This window comes from Alligator sinensis, unplaced genomic scaffold (assembly GCF_000455745.1).
Source record: "Alligator sinensis unplaced genomic scaffold, ASM45574v1 scaffold514_1, whole genome shotgun sequence".
Lineage (NCBI taxonomy): Eukaryota > Metazoa > Chordata > Crocodylia > Alligatoridae > Alligator > Alligator sinensis.
The window spans coordinates 1,256,123-1,275,063 of record NW_005842385.1 but is presented as its reverse complement, the minus strand read 5'-3'; the positions used below and the strand labels follow the sequence as shown (position 1 = coordinate 1,275,063).

The following is an 18,941-nucleotide window of genomic DNA, read 5'->3' as shown; positions in this document are numbered from 1 at the left end:
GGGGGGACCCCCCTTCCCGCCAGTGTTGAGACAGAAAAGGATCTTGGAGTCATTACCGATGCCACAATGAACATGGGCCGACAGTGTGGGGAGTCGGTCAGGAAGGCCAACCATACCTTGTTGTGCATCCACAGATGCATCTCAAGCAGGTCGAAGGAGGTGATCTTCCCCCTCTATGCGACACTGGTCAGGCTGCAGCTGGAGTACTGTGTCCAGTTCTGGGCACCGCACTTCAGGAGGGATGTGGCCAATATGGAGGGGGTCCAAAGGAGGGCCACCCGCATGATCAGGGGTCAGCAGGACAGGCCCTACAAGGAGAGGCTGAGGGACCTGAACCTGTTCAGCCTCCAAAAGAGAAGGCAGAGAGGGGATCTAGTGGCAGTCTACAAACTAGTCAAGGGGGACCAGCAGGCATTGGGAGAGTCCCTGTTCCCCTGAGCAATCCCAGGAGTTACAAGAAACAGACACAAGCTAGCGGAGGGTAGTTTCAGGCTAGACATTAGGAAGCACTATTTCACTGTCAGGGTGGCTAGGATCTGGAACCAACTTCCAAGAGAAGTGGTGCTGGCTCCTACCCTGAGGGTCTTTAAAAAACGGCTGGACAAACATCTGGCCGGGGTCTTTGACCCCAGTACTCTTTCCTGCCATGGCAGGGGGTCAGACTAGATGATCTCCTCAGGTTCCTTCCGACCCTAACAACTATGAAACTCTTGGCACCCATGCCAGGGGTTGCCTACCCCTGATCCAAGCCACATATGTATGCTGATGATGTTGCCATAGTAGCCCAGGAAACTAACATGACAGAATTGGAAAAGACACTGAGTATGACATGTAACTTATTGCTATCTCCACAGGTGCTGCCTAAAGTTGAGTATCAATAATCAGTATCATTATCGCTCTTCCACTTGGACAATCGTTGAGCCAAGAGCACACTGAATAACAGGCAACCACATTTTTCCCCATGAGCATACCCCAACCTACCAAAGAATCGTATTAAACTGTTCCCTCACCTATAAATACAACATTCAGAAGGTCAACAGTAAAGTCTCTGCATGGGTAGCTGCCTTAACCTGTTTAGCCGGCATGACATGGGGTGTTAACTTCAGAGTGCTCAGAGCCACTGCACTTGCAATGGCATAAGCCCCATCAGAACACCATGCTTCTGTATCATCCAGTGTGCTGAAACTTGTAACAGGCTGCATAACTTACACACACACACAGATGTATTCCCTATCCTTTCAGGCATTAGACTGAATGATATAAGATGCTAGACCTTAACATCATTACTGGCAATAGATGCAAGAGATGATGAAAATCACATGCTCCCCCAACTGTTAACTGAAGACCTGAATAGACAGAGGCTTAAAACTCATAATCCATGACTACAGGAAGCCCACAAGCTCCAGGAAGAGATTGGAGATGTTGACCCAAGCCTATGGGCAGCTACAGAATGGGATGAATGCTGGGAAAGGTCAGACCTATTCCTACAGTATTTTATACCAACATCAAATGAGTCCAACATTGGGCATGAGAAGCATGGGTCAAGCTGAACAGACTGAGATCTGGAAACAGATGCTTCAAAACAACTGTGCACAAGATGAATATCTTAGACAGTCCCCAGTGTGAATGTGATGCCCAACAAACACCACAGCACCTAATTGATAGCTGCAATCTTTACAAATGCTCAGAAGGAATCTGTGCATTGAGTGATAATATCAGACAGTGACTCATAGATTTGGAAGTTGGCATCTGACGCCACATGAAAGAGCATTTGATGAAGTAAACTTGGGTTCACTAAAGTTTGTGCTCTCTATATAATCTTATTTAGTCTATAAAAGTGCATTATTACACTGCGTTCTGACCGACTTCAGACTAACACTGCTGACTACCTGGGACTTCTGACTAACATGGCGACTAGGAGACTCTGTTCATGAGAACAGCAAATGCAGCCTAAGCTAAACCCCAGGTAGAACAACTATATTATGTAAATGAAAATGGTCACTTAAAGAAAGGGAAGGAAGAAGTAAACCTGCCAGAGAACTTATCAGAAGTAGCTGAAAAATAAGTAAAGGTCAGATGAAATAGATAAACCTATAAGATCATTCAAAAGAGGAAATGTGTAATTACCACCCGTGGGGTACACAGAAGTTAGAGGGAGAAGGTAAATTATACTGAGGCATAAAATCACTGGCTATATTTAGTCCATGGTTTTCAGTATCCAGAAAGATTGTAAATATTTGTTTCCAGGCTTGTCCTCTGAAGACATTGTATACATTTCCCTTGCAGACAAAATTTGTCAGGTCAGAAATGTAGTGGTTGTGCTAGGAAAAGGTTCCCTTCCACTGATGATGTGTGCAACAGATATTCTTAAAAACCTGGCTTCTGACAAAAGGTTCTTTCATTTTCACTAAGGTCTGGTAAAAGGAGGCAATCACTCAGACCTAGTCCCCAAATAACTTACAGAAATACATTCATAATGGTACTTTGCACAGCACTGATATGTACTCTGCTACTCTAGCCAGTAGTAATCTAGTGAGTACTAATACCCACATCGATAGCTGTGAAGGGGAACGAATGGTCAGAGAAGGAACTTTATGAACACAAAATAAAATTCCCATGGTCAAGTTCATAATCCAAAAACAGGGCACAACACTTACCCAAGTTACCAGATTTCCAAACCTGTGGTCTTGATAGAGGGTTTGTAGCTATTGCATTTTCTAAAACCTTGAGATGCACACATCAAAAACTACTAAAAGGTTTCTATAGAGAAAATTAAAAATGAAAAAGCCACTGGTCTTAGATTTTTGAGTTAGAGCATCTACTTTTTAAAATCTAGGATGTCATACATTACAATTTAAGAATTTTAAATTATTCTGTAGGAATGGAATATATTTTCATTAGCTAGTTAATTTATCATAATGAACATTAAGAGGAGAATTAATAACCCAATCATCTCTACAACAAAAGCTTTAGTTCTCCCTCCCCCCCAATTAGATCTCAAAATGAAGTATGCAATTAAGTATCTCACTGAATGAATTTTCAAGTAAAGCAGGTCAGCTTCTGGCAATTTTCACCTTTTATACAGTTAGCTTTAAGAACATGAATTGTGTCACATACATTAGGCAATTTCCGATACACAGCTTTTGACATTTACACTTAAATCGGACACTGAAGCAGCTAAACAATTTTAAGGTATAATTTGGTTTGTCAGGGTTATCCACACTGCTAAGATTTCATGTCTTATACTTTATTCAGTTAAACACACAATGAAAAAAAAAGTGTCACAATAAGAGTTCACTTAGCTTTCCTTGACCATATTCCTTAAAATGGCAGGCTCAGAGAGAAGAACTTGAGAGATTTTTTTCCTTTAGTTATTTTATTTAGGATGAAGAGGAATGGGAAATTTGAAATGCACAGGTCTGTTTTACAGGGCACTTCCTTTTCTGCTTATAACACTCACTTAAAGACCAAATACTTATATGGAAAATTAAATGAGAGAAAAAAGCAAGCAGATATCTTGAACCACTGTAATAAGAAATAAAAAATTAAGACTGGTGTTGGATACAATGGCAAAAGCAACAAGAAAAGGACATCATTTGGCAGATTTGCCAGTTTTGTCTCAGTTGTGGCTATATAAAAAATCTAAAAAGCAACCAGCACACTTTTGGGTTTAAAAGTGATTCTCTAAGGGCCTATTTAACTACTTATGTTTCCTATCTTACAGCTTTCAAAGGTGACAACTAGAAAAATCAGTTAAAATTCATGTCTGTCTACAGAAATCCTTGAAAAGGGAGAAACAACAGTACAAAAAGGTAACTAAAAATAGTTCAACCTAGCTCCTGCATGTTAGATTTTAAAATGATACTTTTCCAAAAGGCTGAAATTCTAACTCCCTAAGGCAGCTATGGTATCAGAATCTTTAATTAGATGAGAGGAAAGAACAAAGCAAGAAAACAAGGAGAAATAAGGATAACACTCGGTCAAGCTTTTTTTAAAATTGAAAAAGGGGCTTTGTGGCTTGGAGATGCTTTAACTCTAAAATAATATCTATTTGATTTTTTTTTTTAAAAGAAACTCAGTAAATGTAGAGAAATATCTTATGCCCTTTCCTTTGTTGGAATTAACACCCAGTATGACTATAAACACTTTAAAAAAGTACCCCTTTTCCTTGTGCAGTCAGTTTACCATTTGGGTAGATATTTCACTTAGCAACAGGAAATGAGAATTGTACTGCCTCTAATTAAACTGGAATTTCAAGCTGACTCAGTCCTCTGGAAAGAGTTAAAAGGACACAGTTATACAGAAACATCATCCAATCCTCTACTTGGACCAAAACCAGTAATCAATTTTTACAGATATTAAGGAAATATTTTTGTGTCTTTCAACTGATGTGACATTGTACAGAAATGTGCCATGCAACTCACAAATGTATTATATTATAGAAATGGGCAATAGTTTACCACACATTTGTCTAGTGGACTCCACTACATTAGTAACAAATTAAAAGGAAGGTTCAAGACAACTAATACTATGTTACAGTGTGAAGAGAGAATACATCTGTTGCCCTCAATAATTTTAAAAGTGATCCTTATGTTAAAGACTGCCTTGATTTTAATAGAAGTTTAATTAATTTTATATTGGAGTGTTATCTAATTTTGTCATTAAGGTTTCTTCAAGACATGTATCTTAACAAAAGTAGAGGAATTATACAGTAGAGCCAATGCTCCAATTTTCATGTGAATTTCCCCTACATGAAAGTCTTACCAAATTTTCTGTGGCTGGAGAGTAACGTTTATCAACTGGGCAAAAAGTATTATAGTTCAGCAACTCCTTGCAACTTTTCAGCAGTTCTACAGAAAAAATCCAGTCTTTTGAAGTCTAGCACCTTCCAGATGCATTTTAAAATGCTGAATTGTATTTTATTTGAGACTCTGGGAAGGAAATGATTCTAAATAGCACACAAATGGGAACCTAGACAACACAATCATGTGGACAGGATTAAGTTCCATTTGTATAATTGCAAGATATAAAATAAGTTATCTATAGCTCCAGGAAGTAGCATCAAGTCAAGTATATTACATTACATCTTATTTGGTTCTAGCTAATCCTCTCCCCTAGACCACCTCTGGACGGGGGCGGGGGGAAGAAAGGAAGGCTCTCTCTCCCTCTTCTTTACTTTTCAAGTAGAAAGTCACAGATGATGGTAACATTATATATACAAAAGAAAACTGCAATAAGAAGCGAAAAAGGTTTTAAGCTATTGATGATATATGAACATGGAGTTGAATTTGGAACTCCAACCAAACTCCTAGTCTGTGAATTCAATAAAGTCAGAAATCCTTGCTGTTCTTTATTGCTTACCCCCAAAGATCTTAAGATTCAGAGAGAGAAAGGAGGAGACAAAGTCATTGTGATAAGGCAGAATGGTGGTTAGAGAGCTTTGTGTCAAACTAGTTCAGCCCTGCTATAAAGTAAAACCAGTGGCAGGAGCTGGACAGAGGAAAATAAAGGAGGATGGGATCAAGAGAGTAGAGCTCAGAAACTGAGAGTTGTCTGAAAGAGAGCTTGCTAGTAAATAGGAAAAGGAGATGCTGCTGCTGCAAGACTGTTTGGAGAACCCAACCCAGGATGATGAAAACGGGCCAAAAAGGGCACTGCAGGGTAATCACTAGACACTGCCCCATGCAGGTAGCTAGAGATACTTTAAAGGGCAATCCAGCTGGCTGTCCACAAGGGGTTAAATTTACAGCCTCTGGGCTCCCACCCTGCCACTGCTCTCTCTACTCCTCTGGATGCAACAGCAGCATTTCCATGCCTTCCTCCTGTAGGGGTGGCATGGTGTGGTGCAGCAGGGGAGCCCATGGCTTAGAAGCTAAGGGTATGGTGGGGTTGCCTGTGGTGTAGGATGGTGGGGGGAGGCAGGGGGGTGGGAGAAGGGAGCGTCTATGCAGCATGTAGTCTGGGAGGCATATGGCTCATATTGTGGCAGTGTACAAGGTGCGCAGCCCTAGGCCACTTAAATGTAAGACAGCCCTGCATTACAACAAAGGAATTACTTGGTTTTGATTGTGATAATGTTGGGCTAATTTGGATGTAGGCTAGGCGGATGGGAAGTATTTGATGGACAATCAAACACAGATCCTTATTACACAAAGCTTCTTGCCAGGTAGGCTTTACTAAATTAGATCATTTCAAGACTAGACCAGGGAAGGCATGACAGCTGAATTCTGTACTTCTGAGAACTGCATAAACAAACTAGGTGCTTACCATCAGCTCGCTCAATAGGTAAACACTTGCCTATCAAACATAAGTTTTAGATAAGGAAGGAATAGCTACTCTCAAAATGAACAATGTTATAACACGGTTAAGATTCTACTCTGATTGTGAAAGGGAGATGTCTGTAGAGCATCTAATGCATTATGAGGGCTGTGTACTTGGAGGTACATTTTGCTTCTTTTTGTTCATATGAAATTATCAGTTACAACTTAGACGGTATATTTGAAAAAAATGTGGAATAAAACTGACACAAATTAAACCACAGTGAAATTTAACACATTTGCTATGCGGAAATCATGAATTTACAATTCTTGTTGCCAAAAATGGAAGCCATATGGCAAGCTTAATATTCTAGGACTTCCACCCCACATGAAAAGTCTTACTCACCTGCTACTCGCTCATCTGTCTCCCTGTTTCCATCATCAGAGTATCTTGCAAAGTCTAAGGAATCAAGAGTACTGATGCTTCCAGCTCGATCTACAAGAGGGGGAAATAAAAGGAATTTAACCATGGGTGAGGGGGTGGGAGTGGTCTAAAGCCTAAAGATTATTCTCCGATTGGACTGGTACAAAATCTTGGTCTCCACAATGACTCAAAATTTTTTAAAAGAAATCTGTCTTTTAAGATTAAAATACTACCATGACCTGAACAAGGTATCCAGTTCATCCATGTAGCAGGATGGGCTACAGAAAATAATAAAACCATAAAGAAAAAATATTTAATATTCAGGCTATCATTATGCTATGTCAGGAAAAAAAAATAATTTCTCTTGTCCACAAAACAATCCCTTCGGTTTTCTATCAAATGCCACAAAGATTTAGTTGTTTAGTCGTACCAGATCTGACTGTATTACATAGCACCTCCCACCAGAACCCTCCGGAATCCAAGCACACAGTATAAGAATACAATCACCTTAAACATGAGTTTCTAATGAGATACAGATCTGCAGCTGCCACAATCTTTTACTTCCTTCCCCTTTGAATATTTTAAGGCACATCAGCCATATGGTAACTAGAATAAATGTTTCTTTAAAATATTTCTTAACGTTAAGCAGAAACATTTCAGGCAATGCATACATACCTGAACTTACATTTGAGAATTTTGCATGATGTTAGTTACAGTATGAACTAGAGCACAGCTCATACCACAAAAGTAAAATTAAACTCAAAGGAATAACACTAAAATAAGATTCTAATTCCACTTTTGTTTTAAGCATAATATATTTGCCTTAAAAACAATATATATGTATCAGCAGAAGTGACTGAAGTCTTATACACCACTCACTTTTAATAAATATTTTTCTTTTTTCCCCCTTTTTCCTTTCTTTTCTCTCTCTCTCTCTTTTTTTTTTTTTTTAGGATGCATACTATTTATTTCAGTTGTAGTGGCACCCAAAATGCCCTAAAAGTTTTGAAGTGATATAAGTAGCCCTGTAGAAAAGTTAATTTTAATTGTCAATAACTGACAATCATCTACCAAAAGGAACAGTCCTATTGTCAAGGAGATAGAAAAACTGTTTTTTTGCAACTTAAAAAAAAAAAAAAAATCAACAAGCACTGAAATAGTCTCTACTCCAAAAAGTCCAACTAACAGGCACTAACCATTTGAGGAATGGGGGAGAAAAAGGGAATCACAGAATAGAAGGACTGGAAGGGACCTGTAAGATCATCAAGTCCGAGTCTCTGCCATGGGCAGGTTACCCCTGACATACTTGTAGGCAGCTATCAAGTCACCTCTCAGTCTTCTCTTATGCAGACTGAACAAACACAGTTCCCGGAGTCTCTCCTCATAGGGCCTGTCCTCTAATCACACGGGTGGTCCTTCTCTGTACCATTTAGAGCTTATCCACATCCTTCCTGAAGTGTGGTGCCCAGAACTAGATAGATATGAAACTTTAAGAAAACAAATTTGAGTTTTGCTAAAACATACGAAGATTTTTCTCTTTTCTTATAGATGTAAATGTACAATAAGCTTAAAGCACACATTTATATTCATGCATACAGACCATAATAAAAGAACATTAAGGCAAGTCTGCCCAATCTAGCAAAGCACTGTTAGGCATTGCCAGAATTAAAGTTGCCTTTGCAACCTTAGTTCAGCTGCCTTTTAGAACTACATTTCAATACATTAGTTATACTTTTTTTCCTATCAGGTCTGGCCTCAGTGAATCTGCAGAAAAGACTATGCTCCCTAGATGAGCATCTATTCAATGTTCTGTTTAGTTTTTCTTCCTTGTTAATTATTTACATGTGGTCCTACTGCCTTATTTACTACCTACTATTCAAACACCACACTGAAGACAAGATTTATTAAATCCCCTCTCCGGGAACTCTGTGCAGCTCATGGATATAATATGAGCGCTTTTAAAACATTAACTTACTCTTTACAACAGCTCAGAGAGAAGGTGTGAAAATAGCGGTTTATAGATGCAGAACCAATTCAGAAAGTTTAAGTGGCATCAAGAGTATCCACTAGTATCTAATGAAATGCTGAGAACCATTTTTTTTTAAAGCAAAGTTTGTTGTATGTACCACCTTATGTTCAAAGCATTGTTCCCATTGCTTTCATTTGCAGCTATTCTGTATTTCAGACCTTAGGGCTTGAAGTCGGGTACTAGTGAAACAGATGCAACAAATAGTGACCACTTGTGAAAACTGGCTTAAATGATTTGTCCAACGGGGATGAAACTGAATTCTCCAGGGCAGTGTTCTATTGTCTTAATTCCAAAATATTCAAATCTTCTCTTAAAAGACTTTCATCTCATTCCAGCTTTTCTGACCAAGTGAAGTAGAAGCCATGTAGAAAATAGCATGGTGGTCAGTCACTAAAGACTATCAAAGAGTGCCGGCACAAGGGAGTTACTTAAGGTTTCACAGGAAAGCTTAATTTTGGTACTACCTGTCTTTTCAGTGCTTGACTTTACAAATCTTAATAATCTTTTAACCTGAGTTTTTAAAAATACCAAAGACAGTCCCTAGAAACTGCATAAAATCATGTATCAATACCTTCACTAGTCATCAGTGGGGCTGGAACTTACAGATCTACTGTAAAAACCTCTTCTACTTGACCTAACAGGCTGTTTACTCTTTGCATGGACTGCTGCTGAAGGGGTAAGAGATGGACTTTGCTAGTACAAGGTCAGCTATGCACAGGAATCCTAGGTTCCAATTCCACACTTAGGACAGGTGCATGCTCTCACAGCATTTTTCAACCCGTGGGTTGTGACCCAGAAGCGAGTTGCAAGAATATATGAAAGGGTTGTGAACAAGCTTTAAACATGGATCAACAAATTTTAAAAATGGATTCTCCTTTAAAGCAGAAAAACATAGGAAACGGGCTTTTCCCTTGCAGGCTGGAAGAGGTCAAGCCTGTGAGGGGCTCCTTGGGACCCCTCCCGGCCCACATCCCCACCTCATACTGGGGGGCTGGGCCCTGGGGGCAGAAGGTCAGGAACGAGGGGTACTGGGTCAAGACTGGCGTTTACAAATGAGTTTTAGTACAAAAAGGTTGAGAACCACTTGTCTAGCAGACAAATCTTCTGCTCATTCTTAAGCTTTACCTCTTCTGCCTGTCCCCACTCCCTTCTCTGCACTTGAGGCAGCATATAAATCAAATAAATATATTAAAAATAAAGTTAGCCTTGTGCAGAAAGTCCAGCCTTCTGCTTCCTGTCTCCATGTCTGATACGTTTCCTCTCTCCCTCCAGCACAAATTCTCTCAACTCTGCTGGCTGCCTGTCTTTTGCATTAGACCTTCAATTTAGTTTCAGTCACTCCAACCTGCAAAAGCCTTTTCCCAGGCTCCCTGCCCAGCCAGTGCACTAGTTCTCCCTCCATAATCTAGCTCGGCAGACAGAGCTGTTTCCCCAGTTTCCCTTCAATCCTGCACCAGACCCAGATCCAGCCCTAGCCCTGATTTTTCTGCACAAGGCTGGACAACTTCTTCTTCCATGTTGCCTAACACTGACATGGTGAACACAAAGCATATTACACATACAGGCTGCGTGAGTCTCTTCTGGTATCTGCCATATAGCAACAAAGAACTGAAACTGTAAGAAGTCTCAGCCCTGTCTTAGACTATTCTCAGCACAGACAGGATCTTCAGAGATTCTGCCTACAAAGGTTTAGGAAGTCTAAGCGTGTGCACTGCTTTTCAAAGCTTATAAACCAACTACATTGGGGTGAACTTTCATGGGAACAAGAGGCATACATGAGTTGCAAAAGCCATACTCCTACACCACAATTCAAGTTCAGGGTGCTAAAATTCCCAAGACAAGGTTGTCTGAGCTCAAGTGTGCGCCAAAACATTTCCCCACAATGCTTGTTCTCCAACAACCGAACTGAACTTTTTCAACTGAATGTTTCCAGAAGTTCAGCCTAAGGTTGATACCGACAGTGTCAACCCAAATGTCCCATAATGTTTTAAGACGCTTAAAATGGGTCCTATAAGAGGAAATTGAGCTTTTTAAAATAGGCAGTATTTTCAACCCTACATATAATTTGACGTAATAAGGGATTTCTTTTCCTATTATGTTCCTGATTACCAGGGATATTATTGTGCAGGTGGGATTTCTGACAAATTCCATCTGCTTCACTACAGAATGAACTTTGGAGGGCTGACATTACCTTGCACTTGTTTGTCCTGTTTGTTTTGCCACCAGAAACCTGTCAGAATGCAGAAATAGTTCTGATATTTCTCGCTTATATTTTAATGTTCCAAGCTCAGTAATAAGTAAAATAATACTTTAAAAACCACTCTCATTGTACTACTTTTTCACATGTAAAGTACCAAGAATCAATCTATGCAAGTCACATAAAGTTAGAAAGAATGACTTGGTGGTCTCAAGCAAGTTTCTGGGGGACAGGCACATTACTACTACTGCTGTACATACTTCTATAGAATTTGTCACTATCTCTGGGTGTTAAATGTTTTCTGGGGCACGGCTACCTTCACAACTGATGATGGTTTAATCAGGGCTGAGTCTACCTTGAGCAAGGGGTTGGACTCCAGATGACCTCCTGAGGTCTCTTCCAAGCCTAATTTTCTATGATTCCTAAGTAAATAAGATAGACAGGGTGAGTCAATTTCATGATTTTTTTATGTTTTCAGGGAATGAAAGACTTGCCTCAAATTGCCCATATTGTTGAAATTATTTCCTTCTAATAGCTCTACATTTTCACTTGTAATCCCTTTGTGAATTTTGGTTCAAAGTTTTAATTGATATGAAGGGAAGAAGCTGTTGCAAGAACTAATTGTAGCCGGCCTTTTCATACAGTTGTAGGTGGGGAGCAGAGCTTACTTTGGAAATGTGCAAGTCTAATTGAAAAAACAAAGAAAAACAGATGTTGGGCAGCAAAATTCTCAGGGAATGAGTAAGTAGAAACAATGTTAATATATTTTAACAGCAATTAACTTCCTCTTCAAAACCGGGACTACAATGATCATTACATTTGCATTAATGTTACCTTATGGCAACTATTTAATGTTGCTTAACAGCTACAGCATAAAATTGATCAGAACTTCTGGATTTAAAAATTCACCTCCTATCTCAGTAACATACTCTGCACTTCCAGGTTTACTGTACAAGTTAAAACACAGATGATGTTTTGTAGTGTACAATGTTTGGACACTTTTGCAGGCTGGGTAAAGTGTCAATAGAGACAGCTAAGAAACAATCCTGGTTAATTTCCCTTGTTGGCAGTCACCGAGTATGCTTACCCTGCAGACTACACTTTACTGTACAGATACCCTAACTAGCTGGCATGACAGAAGCAGAAGCAGTCTTGTTGCAGCAGCAGAAACCCATGTCTGCTAATTACCCTGCAAGGTAAAAATTAGTCTACAAGGAGGTCCATTTTGAAACAACTAAATTGCATCCTTTTTCCAAGCCAGGTTTTTAAAACTAATATTGGCTTTTTATACTTACCTGAAGTCTGAAGCACAGGCATGGCCTCAGAGAACCAGTTTTAGGGTGAGAACAGTCTTTATTATATGTAAAAACTCTACAAGAATGGAGCTGTAGACCCAAGCCAAGACAGCTATGACCTCCCACACCTAGCAAAAAAGTACTACCAAAGAAATAGCAAAGGAGAGGACAGGCACTGAATGCCAAGCAACCCGAACAACTAAATATTTGGTCCTTGTAGGCTAGTCTATCTGTTTTGCAAGACTTCAGGTTTCCGGGATAATCAGGATGTGGCAGGGGAATTAGTTTGACAGGAATACAAGAAAATAAGCCAGTTAAATGACAGCTTATAACCAGGCTTTATAGTTATACATCATACTCAATATGCCACAACATACTGACATCTTCCAAAAAGGTGATTCATTTTGGAATGAATGATGCATGCAACTTTAAACTTAATAGCTCTCCCCATGTGAAACTTGGGGCAATTTTTTATTTAAAAAGCATGTGGATAGTAAGTGTGTAGGCTGTAGCCGTATTGGCTAAGGACATGGGCAGACAAGGTTCTTTGGGTGAATCTGATATCTTCAACTTAAGTTGAACTAATAACTTAAGTTGGTCTAATAAAAGATAGGAGAGTCACCCAAAGAACCTTGTCTGTGGATAATAAGTAATGATGCAGCCTCATATGGGAGAATAAAATTGCTGAAAATATTTCCGTTTTAATTTACTCTTTTATTCTACGGATTTCAATAGGACTTTGTAAGGCAAAGCCTTTTTGCTGTCTCACTATTTTTCCTATTGACAATGTCCCATAAGCAGATTTTATAACATGCCATAATTTGCTATTATGAATGACCCGCCCCTTCTACTCCTCCCCCCCCCCAAACCCTTTTGTCTGAATCAGTAGGCTTTATTTTGGTAAAGCCCTTAACTATTTATCAGGTGAAAAAAAGAAGCAGGGAAGAGAACGTAAATAATGGCTCTGATTTAATGCTCAAGTAGATAAACAATACAAGCTTTCAGAAAGGGAACCCACTTTATTATTTCCACTACTCTAGGATTAATGCAGATAAGTTACACATGCATAGAGAACAGCAGCAAAGTTGAAAAGACTGGAAATCTTCCTAGTAGGCAAGGGAGGCCTCCTGCACAAATTCTCAGTTTCTTCACCCCTATTAGTGGAAGAAAAAAAAAAATCTAGAAGACCAAATATTATACAGTTGGCACTCATGGTTCAGAGATTTCTATTTTGCTCAAGAGACTCAGAGTGTTAATATTTTAGGAATCAGGGAGCAGTCAGGGCACAGTGGCACCTTAGAGATAACTTGTTCACAAATATATATGCTTTTGTGGGCAACAGCTTACTTAAATACTCTGAATGAACTTGGAGATTCTCTGCAAGTTAGGTCTCTAAGGCAGTGCTTCCCAAACTTTTAATCCAGGGGAAAAAAAAGCATGCCCCAGGTATAAAAATTGGGGGCACACTTTGCTCTTCCTAAAATGCATACAATATTCCATTCTCACAGGAAATCATACTACTGCTGAGATGTACTGTTAAAAAAACAAAACACCACCAAACACAGTAAACCCTTTGTTTGAAGAAAAATGTATTTACCCAAATCCAAGATTACTCTGAATTTAAAGATTACCCCCAATAATCAGAATCTAGACATGGAAAATTTATAATTTTGTTATAACTTTCTGTGTCTATAAACTAACTATTGGTTGATCATCTTAAATTTGTCCCTCCCATGGGTAAGCAGTGGCAGGGGGTGGAGACAGGCAGCAGTGAAGTCAAGTAGCCTGACCCCTGGCCCTTGACCTGCCCCCCGCAACAAACACCTGGCCCATGCTAATCCCCACCCACTGTCTGTATGCCCCAATGCCTTCCCCCCCCTAACCAGTTCTCCCCCCTCCCCCGCCGCTTACCTCTCTGGTTCCAGCATGACTCTGTCCCCACTCTAGCTTGGGGCATGTAGCACATGACAGACCATGGAGCCCAGCCACCCATCAACAGTTGTGGTGGCAGCAGCCCTGATGCTGAAGCCAGAGGGAAAGTAGCAGTAGCAGAGGCAGCAATGTCAGGGGTGGAGGGAAGAGGGGGAAAAGAGAGGGGGAAATGGAGGCTGTGGGGGAGGAGAAGGGGAGGGGTGTTACTGGACTAGTATCTGACTTAAGTAAGCTGGTGCCTATGAAAGCTTATGCATTTCTGACTGAGTTAGTCTCTAAAAAGGTGTTACACCTTGCTCTGCCTTGAGCCTGAAGAAGCAGTGCAAGTTACATGGTAATGATCTTAAGCATCAAAAAGAGTTAGCTGTGTTAGTCTCAAGTCAGGCAGTTGTGGGCAAAATATGGCCCCGGCCTGGACCCAGCCCATCAACTGATTGGATCCAGCCTGTGGGGGGCACCAGCCAATTGACTGGATCCAGCCCATGGCTGCCCCCGCGGCACTTTGCATGGGGCTGAGCCCTGCCTGGGGTAGCCTGCACCACTCTCCCACCTATGCCCACCAGCACAACAAGCAGCCACCTCTGGGTGGCTGAGTGGGTGGAAGGAGCTGGTGAGTCACCCAGCCAAAGCTTCCCTCCACAGAGTGGCACAGCAGGGGCAAGTAGAGGAGGAGGAGCAGGGGCCACTGGAGGCAGGGCTGCCAAGCAGCACCCAGGCAGCTGCAGCTGCAACCAGAGCAGCCCTGCCAGGAAGCTGTATACACTGGCTGGGGCCAGGGCCGGCATTCGACACTGGTTGCCCTGGGCAGGGCTCGGCCCTATATGGAGCGCTGCGGACTGAGCCTGCATTGCACTGCCTGGTGAGCTCTGCTGCACCCACCTCCAGCCACCTCTTGGGATCTAGTACTCAGGAAGCCCCCCTTCCCCCAGCCTAATTTAAATGATTGATTTTTTTAAATCAACTTTCCCATTGTATATTTTTTTTGGGTTTCTTTAAAAAGGGAGGTATATTTTCACTGGTTGATATAACAGTTAAAACATGCTGATTTACAACTAAATACAGTTTTTACAGTAGATTTGGTACATGTTTCCTGGGTATACACTCTCTCTCTCTGAATTTATATATTTAATGTGTTTATTAGATTGTTAGAAATCCTACACTGACATGCTATAAAATGGTGAAATATATTTCTTATTCAATAGATTACTAACTTTTGTTCATAGCTGTAATAAAGCTGCATTAAGATGGCAACTTGAATTTTAATTAAACACACAAAATCAGCACTTCCGATTTATTAAACAAAACTGCTTTGGATACTTTTTTTTTTTTTTTTTAAATCAAACCATGGTACACATTTACAGCTAATTTACTAAATACAATTATTAACTGTTACAGTATTACAAGTATAAATTATAATTAGTGAATTAAACCAATTAATTTGGATCACCCTGGGAAATATTTTCTAAAATGCCTAGACCAAAGTCATTTGAGCTTAAGTTCCTACTTGCTTAATTCTCTTTAAAATGAGACTGTTTTTTTTATGTAGGCTTTTTTGAAAATGTTTACCCTCTTTCTTCCAAGTTATTAAAACTCATAGATCTCATCCTCCCCTTTTTCATTCATAGGCTGAAAGAAAAAAAAACAAAAGAAGATTTCCTGCTTTTTCAACTCCTGATGATTTTCTCAGCTTTGAATGAAAGAGTCCAAATGAAGAAAATATTCTTTCTGCACCAGCACAAGAGGCTACTTCTCGGCAAAGATGGTTTAGCACTCTGATAAACTCTTGTTCCAACTTCTTTGCTGGTGATTTTCTACAAGTTCAGTGGTGAGACTAACTCACCATCAGCAAACAAGTGTTGCTTGAATGGTTCACCTCTAGACTTGAAATTGATTATGGTTGGCATGATTGATGGGAGATTAGTAGATGCCCATGTCATAGCAGCATTTTCCTCTTTTGCAGTTAGGCACCAACCCAGCACTGATTGAGCCCAGCAATTGTCTTCTCTGTTGCACACACTGCTCCTTATTCCACTCCCTCTCCCTCCTCCACACAAGAAACTAACAAACCAAGACTCCTCCTCCCTGAGACAATAACCCATGACACCCTTGATTTCTCCATGCCCTGTTCCCCACCTGCAAACCCCCTCCCCCCAAACCCTCCCTGTAACAAGCCATGATTTCTGCTATTGTAACCCCCTAGCCTTGTGTGCTGCAGATTTGAATGTAAAGACATGGATAAAACACTTGAAAAGTGAAGGTCTACATCTCTACACACGCAAAGGGACCAAGGAAGACCATTTAAACTGAAATACCCAGAACCACTCAGAAATAGTGGGTTAGTAGTTACTGAGCAGATGGTTGTTTTTCCATGAGCTAGAGAATAAGCCTCCATTATGGGTGCTGAATCATAAATATTCATACATTTGAAAGCTGGGCTAATTAGAGCTGAGGTGGAGAAAAGAAAACAGGAATTTGATACCATCTGGGTGGGCTCAGTGGATATTCCTGATCAAGGAGTACATACAGTGGCCTTTACTAGAGTCAGAGGCCAGGTTCCCAACACCTGTGATGACTTTTCTGATCCTTTGTATCCAGCAGTATAGACCCTACATCCCTTGCAGGATCAAGCCCCTGTTATATGAAATATTGTGCCATAAATTTTAAATAGTCCAAGTGCTAAGTCAGTTCCAAATTCAATTGAGCAAAGATCAATAACCAGGTCTACAAAAATCTATGGGCCATAAAGCTATAATTGGGTCAGCAGTCTTCCTCCCAGACCCACAGACCTGGGAGTTTGGATGCCCCGTCACACTTGATCTTCACAAAAAAGCTGAGAAGACTGACTTCAAAAGTTAGATGTTTTTCCCCCCTCATTTTTATATAGAGTAAAAACAGCCTTTAACTCCACATAATTTGTTTAAAATAATATATTAAATGTATGCCATAGCCAGTGCTGTATTAAATTCAAATTTCATTTTAAGCTGGTTTATTTATAATTAAGTTTTCCTTATTAAAATTTAAAATAAAAAAATCCACATTTAAAATTAAAAAAAATTGAATTTCAACTAAAAAAATTAAAAAGACCAGATCTTAAATAATTGATTTTTATTCACCCAGGGGCTAAAGTCATTAGTGCCCGAAGTGTGAATAGGTGAGGACCACTTAAGTCACTGCCCCACTACAACCACCATGGTTATGACATAAACATAGCTCAAAGTTACACTTATATCGAATACCACAATGCATAAAATCATAAGGAAAATAAGGTTATACACAGTTTAATATTACCTGAACAAAGAGACAGCACATGTCGCCTTAGTAAAATAAACTCAAGGAATAATGCAAGACAACCCACACCCCTCCAGTTCATGACAATAATACTAGGTCTTGCTGGGTGCGTCTACACCGGCATTAATTACTGTGCCGTAATTATGTAATAACAGGTACTAAAACGTAATGTACTAATCAATGCTACTGCGCAGTAGCACTGGCGCATGCTTTTTTTGTGATGTTAATGTGCAGCAGACTAATTCTACTGTGCATTAATGCATTAGCAAGGTTTTTGTCTGCTGTACTAGTGTCACTTCCTAGTGAGCAGGTGAAGAGAATCAGGATAACTAACAATTAGTCATGCCTTCCTACTAGGGAGGTGCTAAGAAATGTTCCAAGAAATATGGCACAATATAGTGCAAGACAGTAAATCAAAGAACTAGACTGTCAGATTTTTACAAGAAACTGAATTTAACACTTTAATATTTTCACAAATCTCCAGACATAACTAAAAACACACATGCTTACAACTATTTATGGGCATGCAGAGAAATTTCTGTAACTTCGTAACTGTAAGATGCCCATTCGTATTTGCAGAAGTGGGAAGCTGTGGCATTTCCCCCATATTTTATAGGCCTCCAATAAAACTGAGAATGCTTCCTATTGGTGCACAGAGTGCAGGTCCAGCTTCAGTTTAAAACCTAAAGATTCATAACTGCTACAATAAGCATTTAGGAATTATGACAGGTAATAGAAATTAGGGGTGGGTAATTATTTCGGCTTGTGGGCCACTTAATGAGTTTTGGTGAGCTGTTGAAGGCCGCACAGAAAAACTTTCAGAAGATATCATTTTAACAAGTTATAGATAAAAAACCCAAATCATACATTGAAATCAAACATTTACTGTAACAGAAGTCAGCAACGTTTTTGGCTGGAGTGGCAAAAACACCCCAACCTTGACTCAATGTCTTGACTTGGCTTGCCAGTGGCAGAAGGTGGGGAAGGTGCAAGGGGCCTGATCCTTGCTGCTGGTAGCCGGTGTCCTGGCCCCTTTCCCACTGTTTGCCTTGAGGTATGCATGCAGCCACTGCCACCACCAGGACTCTGCACCCCAGTGCAGCTGTTTGAAGTCTCCTGGCTGCCTTCCACAGGTGGCTCAGGCTCTGGGCAGCTGCTGCCTGCCACAGAGCCCAGTCTGTTTGCAGCAGGACTTGCAGCCTCCCGGCTGCTGGTGGCAGCTTCCCAGTGCCCAGGCTCGCTGTGGCATGCTGAGTAAAATTGCCTTGTGCACTATGCTCTGGCACATATGCCTGGTGGTTGCCATATCTGAGACGAGAACACTACCACAACGGAGGTAGTGTTCTCGTCGATCCTCCCAGTCTCAGGCTATGGGCTGAGAAGGGACAGGAGGATCTATGTGGTCAACCAAAGACTGCAGCGCTGGTGTCGTCAGGAAGGCTTTGGCTTTCATGACCACAGCCCGCTCTTTGGCGAGAGAGGCAGCGAGCTGCTGGGAAGAGATGGCCTCCACCTCTCT

The 18,941-nt window shown here is 40.5% G+C and overlaps 1 protein-coding gene across 8 annotated transcripts in view; it reads right to left on the bottom strand.

The window, feature by feature from the left end:
- Positions 1-18,941, bottom strand: part of RELCH (RAB11 binding and LisH domain, coiled-coil and HEAT repeat containing) — a 132,223-nt gene that overhangs the window by 99,008 nt on the left and 14,274 nt on the right. For all 8 annotated transcript variants that reach the window (XR_003095432.1, XR_003095433.1, XM_025211010.1 and 5 more), the window contains exon 2: positions 6,664-6,753. Coding sequence is in view for 6 of the 8 variants with exons in the window: in XM_025211010.1 (XP_025066795.1) it covers positions 6,664-6,753 (90 nt within the window). In the remaining 2 variants the exon portion in view is untranslated. The remainder of the gene's footprint in view (positions 1-6,663; positions 6,754-18,941) is intronic.